A 12739-nucleotide genomic window follows, 5' to 3' on the forward strand; every position below is an offset into this window, starting at 1 on the left:
TTTGGTGAGGTGGTGTGCACAAAAGACGAAGAGGAGAGGACCGGGGGGAGAGCTTGGCAACTCTTTCAGGAGTTAGCTCCGTGCAGAAGAAGCAGAGGGGGACCTGGAAGGCTAGGTAGACTGTCTCTCAGGCTGAGCCAGTGCCAGGGAACTGATTCAGACCACATGCTCACTGCCGATGTCACCATTACTGCTCCCTCTGTCTGACCTGGGCGAAGTACTTGCTGTACAGAGGCCTAAAGAATACATTAAAAGGGATTGGATCTGGCCTGGGCATGGAGCTGAGTAGTATGCCTGATCTTGAAAGGATGTGAGCAAGTTGTTTTCTCACCAAGGCAGAGAGGTAGTCCATGGGCTGAGGCCAAGATGCTCAAGAAGACGTGGGAAAGAATTCTTACACAGCGCCGACACACCGAAGCAGCCCCACATGTCAGAACTCTGCATTGGCCTTACTGGTGTTTCAGAAGTTTCTATGTTGGGGCACGCAGCTTTTATGGTTTTTTTTTTTTTTTGTCTGGTTGGTTGGTTGGTTGGTTGGTTTTTTTTTTTTTTGTTTTTTTTTTTTTCCTTTTTTTCTTTTTTTTCGGACCTGGGGACCGAACCTAGGGCCTTGCGCTTGCTAGGCAAGTGCTCTACCACTGAGCTAAATCCCCAACCGGTTGGTTGGTTTTTTTGAGACATGGTTTCTCTACATGCTCCCACTGTCCAGGAAGTCTCTCTGTAGACCAGGCTGCCTCAGACTAGATCTGCCTGCTTCTGCCTGCCTTCCGAGTGCTGGCTTTTACAAATTCAGTACATGCTAACTACCGGGGGACAGCAGACAGTTTCTATTGAGCACCCAAAAGGTAAGGTGTTTCACTGACAATAGGACAAGGTAAACGAATGTAATTAGGCTAGGAGGCTCATTCAGAAGCAGTGGGTGGTGGCAGGGTCCCATGTGAGGGACAATTGTGTGTGCCTGTTCTGTGTTTAAGAAAACATGTAGTTGTGCAGTTCAGCAATATGAGGAAACTTGCTTAGGATGGAGACAGCCTGAGAGTGTCACAGGGCGTAGGGAGCAACTCAGCACACCCAGGGCAGATATGAGCATTACACTATGGTGCCCAAGGAAGGTGCAGATCTGGTGGGGGCGGCGGGGGGCAGTGGCAGCAAGGAGTGAAGACACCTTTGGACTGCCCCATGCACTGTGAAGTGTCCTTGCCCTGGTTAGACAGTGGAGACATCTGAGACTCCTAGGATAGCCTCACATTGTTTATGGGCCTTGGGATAGAAGAAAACAGTTTGCCAGCTGCAGTGGATGGGAACATGCAGAGGATTATGGGATTCCAGTCAGGCTGTTCCACTATGCCTGGGCAGGCAGAGCAGTTTTGGGGGTGGCACATGATTGTCCGTCTTGCTTTCTTACTGTGTGGCCCAAGGTGCGTCATCTCTGTCCTGAGCCTGTGGTTGTGCAGGAACTTAACCCAGTTAGGAGTAGTAAAGCTTGCACCATTTCTGAGCCTCCAACTTCCCACGGCAGCGGCAGGAAAAGTAATAGATTGCAACTGAGTCAGACCCTCTGAATCAGCCGTGAGCAAGGATCGTGGACCAGTCCCTGGTATTTCATTACAAGAGAGGCAAAAACCAATGACTCTTCATACCCACCCATCAATGCTCAACACATACCTCCCAAGGCTGTCCTTGGCCCAGCACAATGGTGAAAGAGGTGGCAGTCAATTCCCACCCTTAAGCAGTCTCGCCAGGGAAGGTCCCACCCTAGAGCCATTGCCTTGGGAACAGCTTGTATCAGCCACAGTCCTGACCGTCTATGATCCTAAGTACCTCAGGAACCAGACAGGAAGGCAGTAACACCACCATTTTTCAGCTGAGGAGTCAGACTAAGACAAGCTGAGGACCTGCCTAACAGCACACACTTTTCTGTAATCAAGGAAAAGCTAACACCCTCCGGAAGAGAAGGCATTTGATTTACTTATTTTTAAACTGTGACTGTATGTCTACCCCAGGCAGTTCCCGTCAGCTCTGATGGGAGGCCGGGCTAGGAACCCTGAGCCATTGGCTCTCTCTGCATGCCTGAGAGTCACTGGACTGCAGAACACCAGGAATGGTGGGTTCCCGAGGGTGGGGAAGCGATGCTGGCTGGGCTAGAGAACTAACAGCTTCCGGAGCAGGACCAGTTGGCTTTGGAACATTGGTACAGGAAGGCTGTTGGTGAAGCAGAGAATGTTCAGGTAGAACAGACCCAAACCTCAAATGACAAAGGAAAGAGTTTCAGGGAAAGATATGTAAGAATCATGGAGGCTTATGCTGGGTGGTGGTGGGTTAACCCAGCACTCGGGACGCTGAAGCAGGTGGATTTCTCTGGGTTCCAGGCCAGCCTGGAACAGAGCTAGTCCAGGACAGCCAGGGCTACAGAGAGAAACCCTTGAGAAGAAGGAAATAATCATGGAACCTCTGGGTCCTCAGTGTCTGGGGACCTGAGTGGAGGTATGTATTGACAGACAGACAGACAGACAGACAGACAGACAGACAGACAGACAGGCATCCTGCTGCCTCTCAGGCTTCACATCTGGCATTAGCTCTGGGGACATCTGGCCATCATCCCCTTTACTTCAGCTCTCGAATGTCTGGAGACAAGGGTCACAGCTAGTTTCAGTGTGGCACTGAGACTCCAGAACTCAGGGATCTGACCAGTGTATCCAAGGTCAGAACGAGGCCTGGCTCTTCCTCACAGAGAAGGCTTTGCCAGAGGCCAAGGCCCAGCTTTGGGAGAAAGAGCCTTGTCTGGCCTTTCCGATAGCCTGTGTAAAGTTGCTATCCTCTGCCTTCCCCACGCTTCACGCCAGCTCAGCAAAGCAGTACCTTTTTAACAATGAAGACACTGAACGTCCACAGCTGCCTCATTAGTAGGAGCATCTTACAAGGCTCCTCCAACCCTATCCCCGCTCCCTCAAAAAGGCAGAAAGGCAAAGACATGGGGGGAGAGGCCATAGGAACCAGCACCATATACATCCTAGCCGGAAGGCCTGCCCCGAGGTAATCAGAGACCTATTGACCCCGGAAGTCTTTTGCTTGTCTCTCCTGTCTCGCTCTGCACTCTGGCAATCTCCCGGTTCTTTTGGTCCTATCGTCTTATCGTTCACTCGAGGCAGGAGAATCTGAAGTCTGAACCATCTTTTCAGATGAACCTTCTAGTATTTGGGGGGATTGGCGGGCTACTCTAAGAAGCAGGTCCTGGGTACACAGGAAATCAGAGGGACCCAGCGTGGCACTATCTATCAAACAGCACTCACCCATTACCCAGCTTCCCCCAGGTCCCTGAGCTCAGAGCAGCCCATACCAGGGGCCCACGCCCTGAGCAGGCACATAGGCTTGCCATTGTCGGAGAGTACCAGGCACCCACGTGAAGAATGCAAGGCAGCAGGCTGGGGGTTTGTCCCTGCGGTGGGGGCTGAAGGTGTGGGGGAGGAGGCTGGCCATGTTGCGGCTCAGGAAAGGCAGTGGGATGTAGGGGATGCAGAGAGGCGGCTGGGAGGCTGGCTGGAGTGGGAGCAGGGGTGTGACATTCCTCCTGCACCCATGCCAAGCCTGTGGGGCTGAAATGAACGTGAGAGGATTGCTAATGAGACCCAGGGGAGTTAAACATTCCCTGCTCCTGAGGGCTGAGTGAGAAGGGGCAGGCAGGGGTCTAGGAGCGGGGAGCCTGAACCCCAGGAATGTGTAGAGGCCACTGCCCCCGCCAGGCTGCTCTGGAGCTAGGGGCCAAGGCCTGCTGTCTCAGGTCCCAGCAGGAGCTGCTGAACCTGCCAGAAAAGGGATTAACTGGCTGCGCAGTTCTCCTTCCTCCAAGTCCAGGACAGATGCTGGCGCAGGTCTCCCCAACTCCCCACCATGTCTGAGGCTGGCATGCAGCTACTGCTGGCCCGGTTACTGGGGTCCCTCTTCTGATTCCTTAGATCCCAGACAGATCCCGTAGCACATGTTCCATGATTTGGCCTCCCCTATTTTGATAGACAAGGCTTCCAGGTACCCAGGACTCCTCTCCCCAGAAGCTCTTATTTAAACGAGGCTCTGTACATCTGGCCTTAGAGCCCTGACCCAAAACTAACTCTAGGGGATCTAGGTCAGTGGTAGAGTGCTTGTGTAGCATGTACAAAGCCTGGTTTCCATACCCAGCACACACACACACACACACACACACACACACACACACACACACACACACACGGAACTCTATAGTTTTTCCTGCGGCAACTAAAATTTCTTTCTTTTTCTGTCCTCAGGTCAGTGGGTGAGAAACCCCTGGTTCAGATCAGGCACCAAAGTATAGCAAAGCCATCCACTGAGCTGGGGCTTTTGGGAGGGATGAGAAGAATCCTAGGGCACTGAAATCACACTCTGAAGGGGTTCCCCTGGCTGGGAGGGGAGAAGTCACTCCTCCTAGCCCCTCCCTTCCTTACTATTGAGCCGAGAAAGGCAGGGGTACCCCAGCTTGGACTCTAGGTTCCGCCCTCTGCTCCCAAGAAACTGGGCAAGAGCTCTGCTGGGGACTGGCTGTGGGCGGGTTTTGGCCTTTTCCAGCCCCAAGGCCGCCCCCTGCATTCTGGAATCCAGCAGCCACTGCCTTTGCTGAGCTGACCGGCCAGCCATCCCCTCTCCTCCTCTTTTCCTGTGCCACTTAGTTCCCCTTTTCCAGCTGTTCCTCTTACCATGACCATAGCGCTCCTCCAGACCCTGGCCCATCTCTGAGTCCTGGAACCCTCAGACTCCTACCTGGGCCATGGCCAACTCAGGCCTCCAGCTCCTGGGCTACTTCCTAGCCTTGGGTGGCTGGGTGGGCATCATCGCCAGCACCGCCCTGCCACAGTGGAAGCAGTCCTCCTATGCAGGCGATGCCATCATCACTGCCGTGGGCCTCTACGAAGGGCTGTGGATGTCCTGCGCCTCTCAGAGCACCGGGCAGGTGCAATGCAAACTCTACGATTCACTCCTGGCCCTGGACGGTAGGCCTCTGGTGGGAGCCAGGGAGGGGGCGCCGTCTGGGCTGGGGAGGTTGAGGGCAAGCTTTCTCACAGCCTGTCCTCAGTGCTGGATGGCACACTCCTGCCCCTGTGCGATTCCCTAACTGCTGGCCTGTGTACACTGGAGAGGCCAGGCCAGCCAGGTCTCCTGTGTAACCAAGCCACTAATACCCAGGGCATGGGAGGGTGGCCTGAGATGAAGGTCTGGCTACACAAGCCGGTTAACATTCTCCACTCCCTTTCTCCCCATATTCCATATTGACGGACATGTTTACACACACAAACACCCAAGCATATACAGCGCGCACGCGCGCGCGCACACACACACACACACACACATACACACGCACTAGAACATAGCCGTGCTCATGAGCATACACACACACACACACACACACACACACACACACACACACACGGTCAGGCACCATTACAGCCCTGACCTTGGAGGCCATCCCACCTGCACTCCAACAGGGCTCGAAGCAGAACTGCCCACCAGCCGGTCCCACTCACACTGCTCCAGGCAGATCACTGGCCTGCCTCCCTCAGGGATCCAAGTCTTCTGAGATGCCTAGGGCCCAGAACTGACCAATACATCCATGAAGAAGGAGACATACAGCCCCATGGATGATTGACAGGGTTGCCGCTGGGAACCAAGCTGGGTTTAGCTGGTCCTCACACACTGTCAGCTCTTCCTCTGGTGATCCTGAGTGGTACTCTGCCCCATCTCCTGCTGCCTGAGGGTGCACCAGGCCCAGGAGAAAGGAGCAGAAGAACAAATTCAAACTTCCCCATCACTCAGCATCATTCAGAGGAGCTGGTAAGGGCCGGTGGGAAACAGGGTCAGCGCTGACGACGACCCCACTCCACCCCCTCTCCTCAAACACTCATTGTCTCTTCTTACAAGTGGGCAAGTGCTCAGGGCCCTGCTGGCTTCTACCCAAGCCTTCCCACACTGGCTTCTTCCCTTTTCAGGTCTAACACCTCCATTTTGCACACATGTGCGCACACACACACACACACACACCACACCACACACACACCACACACACACACACCACACACACACCACACACACACACACCACACACACACACACCACACACACACCACACACACACACCACACACACACACCACACACACAATGCACATGCACACACACACACCACACACATACACACCACACACACACCACACACACACACCACACACACACACCACACACACAATGCACATGTACACACACACACTACACACACAATGCACATGTACACACACACACACCACACACACACACACACACACCACACACACACACCACACACACAATGCACATGCACACACACACACCACACACACACACCACACACACCACACACACACACCACACACATACACACACACACACACACACACACGCACATGCACCGTCTCCAAGTTCCCCACTCTGCTCTGACCCTTCTTACACTGCCTCAGGTCATATCCAGTCAGCAAGAGCCCTGATGGTGGTGGCTGTGCTCCTGGGCTTTGTGGCCATGGTGCTCAGTGTCGTGGGCATGAAGTGTACTCGGGTTGGAGACAGTAACCCCACTGCCAAGGGCCGTGTGGCCATCTCCGGAGGTGCTCTCTTCCTCTTGGCGGGTGAGTGCCCAGCGTCTGTCCTCTCCCCTCTTGACCATGCAGCTAGCCCACCTCTGTGGCTGGCTGGGCCAGGCAGATGAGCACCTCTACTTGGTCCTTAGGTCTCTGTACTTTGACTGCTGTCTCATGGTACGCTACCCTGGTGACCCAGGAATTCTTCAACCCCAGCACTCCTGTCAACGCCAGGTGAGTGCTGGAGCTGGGCCTCCTTCCTGTCTTACCCTGGTCCCAGTTGTCACTTGGAAGAGGAAATAGGGAACAGGTCCTAGCTAGTTTCTAAGAAAGGAGAGCCATGTGGGGTCTGAAGTCTAGCTCCACGTTCTTGCAGGGTGATCTGGACCACTTGTGACTTAACCTTTTCCTGTCAGAACCAGGTCTCCTGTGTCTCCTGTGGTTGAAGCAAAGAGATTTCTCCCAGGGCTCAGGGCACCTGGGTTTGTTTTACTTCTGCTGGTGGCAGTAGGCCAGGATGGCTTCCTGGAGGAGGAAGTAAAGTTGGGTGGTGGTGGGTGTGGGAACACGGAGATTGGAGAAAGTAGCTAAGATAAGGCTCGGCAGAATTTGCCCCTCCTCCTGCTGTGTGCAGAAGAGCAGGGAGGAGGCCAGGACAGCCAACTGGCTGCTGCCTTGCCTCCAGCAGGGGCTCTGGCTGAGGGAGGTTAGCTTCTGGATGCAGGCCATTTGTAAGGCTGAGATTGTGGGTGGGTGGGAGAATAGGCAGGGGCTTTCAGAAGGGCCTGAGTCTACCTGGTTCTTCCCTTCCTTTCAGCCCAGGCAGGAGCAAAGAATGGTAGTTCCTAGATGTCCTGATGACTCTGGAGTGGAGGGGGATGAGAAGGATGCTTGGGCTGTCTCCCTGGGAAGGGTCGGACAGGAGAATTCAGACAAGAGAGTTGTGCCCTGGTGGGCAGCTACAGCATCAAGACCTGCTACACAAGGTCTAACCCAAGGAGCCAAGCTGGGACTGGGACATTTCTTCAGGACTCTCAGGGCTCCCTGGGCTGGGTCCTGAGAGCACAGTGAAGCCTGTCTGTCCCTCCAGTGCAGATTGAAGGGTCCTCCTGCTGTGTGTGTGTGTGTGTGTGTGTGTGTGTGTGTGTGTGTGGTGAGGGGTGAGGGGAGCATGTAGTGGGGTGAAGGGGAACTGCAAGACAAACCCCTCAGTCAGGAGGTTCCATATGATCTGGCCCTGAAGGTAGAGAAAGAACTGGGAAGGTGTCTAGGTCAGGTGGACCTGTACTAAGCCACAGAGGGGAGAGTCAGGCTGGCTGGCAGGGGTGGGTGTGGAGAGAGCAGCCAGCCAGGCAGAGGGGCAACCATCTCCAGAGGGCAGTAAGGAGCAGCCCTGACTGGAGGCTGTTCTGTAGACCTGACCACCACTGGGGAAGAAAGACAGCAGTTGTTCCACTGTGTCCATCTGGATTTGTGTCCACCAGATGAGGAAAGGAGCTCAACTGCCCACCCGAGGCTTCACTGTGTGTGTGGATTTGTTGGTGGGGACACAGGGTGAGCACTCACCCTAGTTTATCTGGAGAAAAGGAAGAGACCTATGAGCTTGTGTGCTACCCTCTGTGTACCAGGTGCTGGGGGTGAGGACCCCCAAGAGGGTTGGGGCCAGGCAGCGCTGGGATTTGCAGCCTGATACAGTCCTCTCTACTTCTTATAGGTATGAATTTGGTCCAGCTCTGTTCGTCGGCTGGGCCTCTGCTGGGCTGGCCATCCTGGGCGGTTCCTTTCTCTGCTGCACATGCCCAGAGCCTGAGAGAGCCAACAGCATCCCGCAGCCCTATCGCTCTGGACCCTCAACGGCTGCCCGAGAGTACGTCTGAGTCTGCCTACCCTGCCCAGCCCCATTGCCCAGCAGCCCCATTGTCCAGAACTCGTGCCAGACTATATAGTACCCTGGGCAGGGTAGATGGGGTACGGATCACTTGAACTCAGTCTGGAGCTCCAAGCACCTGGTCCTCAGCATAGGCTCTGAGTCCCAGACTCAGACAGTCAAAGAGAGATCAGAGGCAAGACCCCGCCCACACGTGACCCAGTAAGGACCAGGCCTGTTCTGTCTACATCAGAATGAGTATCAGAATTTATACACTAGCTTAGCTACAGGCTCCTTCGCTTGCCAACTTATTTGCTGAAGGACCCATCTGCCTAGTATAGGCTGGGCCCTGAGGGCTTCCCAGCAACAGAAGGATCTCAGCGCACGGTGCTTTGGGTCAGACAGACTTCCATACTCCATCCAGTTCTCACAGCAAGCACATAGAAGAAGTACTCTGGGTTAAGGACTGTCTCCACATCAGACCCAAGGACACTGAACTTTAGAGAGACACGGAGGCGTGGCTCTCCAATCTGTGAGATCATGCCTCAGCCTCTGGCAGTCAGTTACCCAACATTGTTTGGATGCCCATACAGGTCTCGAGGGCAGACTGTCACTCCCACCCCTAGGAAGGGGCCCCAGGCAGGGCTGCCATCAGAATCCTGCTCCTGGGCCTGAACTCTGCAGCCCCCGTCTCTCTCAGCCATCGCTCACCCCACTAACCAGCTTTCTCTCTTTTGACTTGCAGACCCGTTGTTAAGTTGTCCACCTCGGTCAAGGGCCCCCTGGGTGTGTAAAGGCCAGGTTCCCAGCCAGGCCCTGCCCCCTACCATCTCTAGACTGTGTGTTTGATATTTCTGGAAAGAGAAGCGAACATTCAGCCCCAAGTGTGATGTCATGCTATCTGTTCCCATGCGCCTAGGGTGGGGCCTGGACTAGAGAGGCCAGAGCCAGCTCTTGGGGTGAGGTGGGTTCCAGGGTACAGGCAGAGCAGGAAGCAGTTAGTTTCCTGCTTTGTATCTCTGCCCGCCCCACCTTGGAGTCTGGTACCAGAACTTCCATGAGGGAAGATCACAGCTACCCCTGGAGGCGTCACCTAACGCCTGCCTGGCCTAATAAAGGAGCAAGACCTCAGGGTGAGGAAGCCCTGGCACGGAGACCATTCCATGGGTAGAATGTTCTAGGCCCTCCCTGGGAGCCCTCCTGAGGGAAAAGATAGTTTCTGTGAGGCCCAACCGTAGGGGCTCCCTTGGTGATGGAAGGGAATGGAGAGGAGCATGGATGGTATCAGGACAACCCCAAGCCAACTCCAAAGCCCTCCATGCAACTGTTATCCTACTCCTGCAATGACTGTCAACGCTCCCTCACCCTGAAGTGTAGTCAGATGACAGGACTTCTGGTCTTGAAGTCCAGGTATGACGTACTAGAAAAGGTTAAGTCCTTCAAGGCGCTGAGAGAAACCAGCCCAGGGAAGCAAAGGGCCAGCAGTGTCCTTCATCCTCCCTATCCAGAGAGTGCCGGCCCCTCTCTTCACTCATAGGCTTCTGCCACCCAAGCCTCCCCCTGGACTCCAGGTCTGTCCCTCTCCAGGGACGAGGTGTCCACCCCTCTCGTCTTGCTTCCCACATGCCTTCCTTGTTAGCCCGCTGGTGTCTACAACCGCGTCTCCCACCAAGTGAACCCCAGGAGCCAGTACAGCTTCTGTGCAGCCCTGAGGTGCGGATACCAAAACATTATAGCTGACGGTGGGGAGGGCGGGGGGAAAGCAGGTGACCAAGCGCTTCTGTGCTCAGGTAATCACATACCTGATGAACTGCTGACCAATTCATCTTCTGACGGATGGTAGCCATAAGCCCCCGTGGACACCTCTGATCCTAAACAAGTTTCCCAAGGGAGGCCCCTTGCACCATAAGTGCCACAGAAGAGCTCTCTCCAAGTGCCCAAAGCCATCCGGTGATCCTTGGCCTTAGGACCACACTGGAGTCATTTAAGTGGATGCCCAGCCTCCACCCAGACACAATGATTTAATTGGTCTAGTGGACCCAGGCTTCAGAATTCACACAGCTCCTTCGAAGTATGTGGTTCATCTAGGGGTAACTCCTTGAGGCCCACACTCCTGACCATTCTGGAGGGATCTGCAGAGGGTGGAAGGAGCCTACCAGAAGACAGTGGGGGAGAGGCAAGACTAGAAAGGAAGTCCTGTCCACCTCCTGCCTTTCCGGAGTCCTGACCACTGGAGGAGACGCCTATATCCTTCCCATTGATGTCTCTTTGTGCTTAAGGAATTCAACTTTGAATCCTGTCACTTGCAGCCTGACTAACTCAGAGCTTGAAACCTGTGAACCAAGTGGGACACAGACAGACCCTCCACAGATCTGGTACTTAGCAGCCCTTGGTATTTGGTTGTGAAGCTGGCAGGAAGCCACATGATTCTTCAGAGTCCGAGGGCTGGGCGGTTCAAGACATGGTGGTGGGGATCGTAGAGGCAGAATGTGTTGGCTACATCTTGTGGTTGTCAGGAGTGGGCTCCATGCAAGGACAGGAGCTGACAGTGGGGTGGCATTGTCTGTTCCTCTATTAAAGGAAGCTCATTCTAGCCATACATACTGGAGCCTGGAAGGGCAGAGTCATCCACCTTTGATATTTACATTTGATCCACATTTGATATTTACACCCTGATTAAAACCCGCGAGGTACTGGGGGTGGGAAGGGAGAGTGTGGGAGAAATTGAAGGAGTTTTAAGCTAAGAGTTTGGGGAATGTGATCTCCTGAAGCAAACCCATTCAAACATCCAAGTCTGTTGTTTACTGTTCTAATCTCAAGGCTGAAGGATCCAGGAAAGACTGGGGAAGATGAGGCTGACTCAAAAGGGATGGTTCTAAAGTTACTGCCGTTGCTTTAGTCCCAGAAGTGAAACTGGCAAGTTAGACATTTTGATTCCAGAAGGACGGTAGCTCCGTGTTCCTGAAGTTCCAGGTCCTGGGGAAACAGACCAGGAAGCTGCAGGCTGGGAAGAAGCTTGAAGATCATTATGGCTGGGGCAGTTTCAAGAAGTTGTTACTTTTGTGTTACATAACACTGTTGCTTTGTGTGATAATGACGCTGATCCTTATCTGGCAGAGGTACGCCTGGAAGCATGATGGCTGGATTTACTTTAACTTTTTAAAACAGGTTCACAGGCAAGGAGAGCTGTGATGCTGGGACGAGCCAGCGGCTGACAGGGTTCACTCTACCCATTTGTATGTTTGCTAATGAAAGAAAAATAAGAAATAAAAAGTTTGAAACGACTCCAGTGTTTGCTGGCTGCATCCATCATTATCCTTACTCTAAGGAATAAAGACTTTCATGTCTCACAGCACCTCGGACTCCTTCACTGTGTGACATTTTAACAAGACCTCCATGTGGGTGACAGCATGTTAAAGTCTGAGAAACACAGATGTGTGCTGGAACTGGCTGCATCATGGGGATTTCCTGCATCCTTTGTTAGGTGTAATGAAGGTGGCTTCCTGTTTTTGTTTGGATTTTTACTTTTTTTTGAGACAGGGTCTTACTGTGTGGGCCCAGCAAGCCTGGAACTTACACTGTAGACTGAGACAGCCTCAAACTCAGATTCACAGTCTTTGCCTCCTGAGTACCCAGCAATTTTATTACGTGAATGCATTCTCACGGATGTACACCATGTGAGTGCAGCTACCAACAGAGGCTGAAAGAGAGTAGGGTGGTAAAATTGAGTTTATAAGTGTCTGTGAACCAAGTGAAGTGGATGTTGGGAACTGAACTTGGGTCCCCTGGAAGCAGCAGCCAGTCCTCTTAACCACTGACCCATATTTTTAGCTCAGCCAAATTTTGAGACAGGGCCCCAAAACTTGTGATTATCCTGTCCCCACCTCCTGAGTGCTGGGATTTTAGGCATGCACCACTATGTCTGTTTCAAGCAGTACTGGGGACGAGGGATAGGACTCAGGGCTTTGAGCATGCTGGACAAACACTAGGCCACCTGAACTGCATTCCCAGCTTCTCCACAAGAAATGTTAATATTGTTTTTCTTCTATTTCTGTGAAGAATGGCTTTGGGATTTTCATGGGGATTGAATTGGTTGTTTTGGACGGGATAGCCATTTTCAGACTTTTATACTTCCAATCCGTGAGTGCAGGGAAAGCTCCCTTACACTACTGCCTTCAGTTTCTCTCCTTCTAAAATTTCTATGGTACTTGTTTGCCTGCTCTTTGGTTAGGTATCTTCTGCCGCTGTCCCCTCTAAGC

The 12739-nt window shown here is 53.3% G+C and overlaps 1 protein-coding gene across 2 annotated transcripts; it reads left to right on the forward strand.

The window, feature by feature from the left end:
- Window positions 1–4619: 4619 nt before the first annotated feature.
- Cldn19 (claudin 19) lies at window positions 4620–11764 on the forward strand. Of its 2 annotated transcripts, XM_087548304.1 has the most exons (5): window positions 4620–5000; window positions 6497–6661; window positions 6763–6847; window positions 8328–8480; window positions 9226–11764. In XM_087548304.1, exons 1-5 carry the CDS (start codon window positions 4778–4780, stop codon window positions 9272–9274), a joined length of 675 nt encoding a protein of 224 aa, XP_087404430.1. In that variant the 5' UTR covers window positions 4620–4777; the 3' UTR covers window positions 9275–11764. The 2 variants fall into 2 exon arrangements, with proteins under 2 accessions (XP_087404430.1, NP_001008514.1); NM_001008514.1 differs by having other exon boundaries at window positions 4694–5000; window positions 8328–9364.
- The last annotated feature ends 975 nt before the right edge of the window (window positions 11765–12739 follow it).

Source organism: Rattus norvegicus, chromosome 5, assembly GCF_021556685.1.
Source record: "Rattus norvegicus strain SHRSP/BbbUtx chromosome 5, alternate assembly SHRSP_T2T, whole genome shotgun sequence".
NCBI lineage: Eukaryota > Metazoa > Chordata > Mammalia > Rodentia > Muridae > Rattus > Rattus norvegicus.

What these genes read in the sequence shown, in the direction of transcription:
- Cldn19 (XM_087548304.1), top strand. Translation starts at nt 4,778, where the DNA reads ATGGCCAACTCAGGCCTCCAGCTCCTGGGCTACTTCCTAGCCTTGGGT. An exon ending in AGCACTCCTGTCAACGCCAG is followed by an intron (nt 6,848 to 8,327) that starts GTGAGTGCTGGA and finishes TACTTCTTATAG; the next exon opens with GTATGAATTTGGTCCAGCTC. An exon ending in CCCTCAACGGCTGCCCGAGA is followed by an intron (nt 8,481 to 9,225) that starts GTACGTCTGAGT and finishes TTTGACTTGCAG; the next exon opens with ACCCGTTGTTAAGTTGTCCA.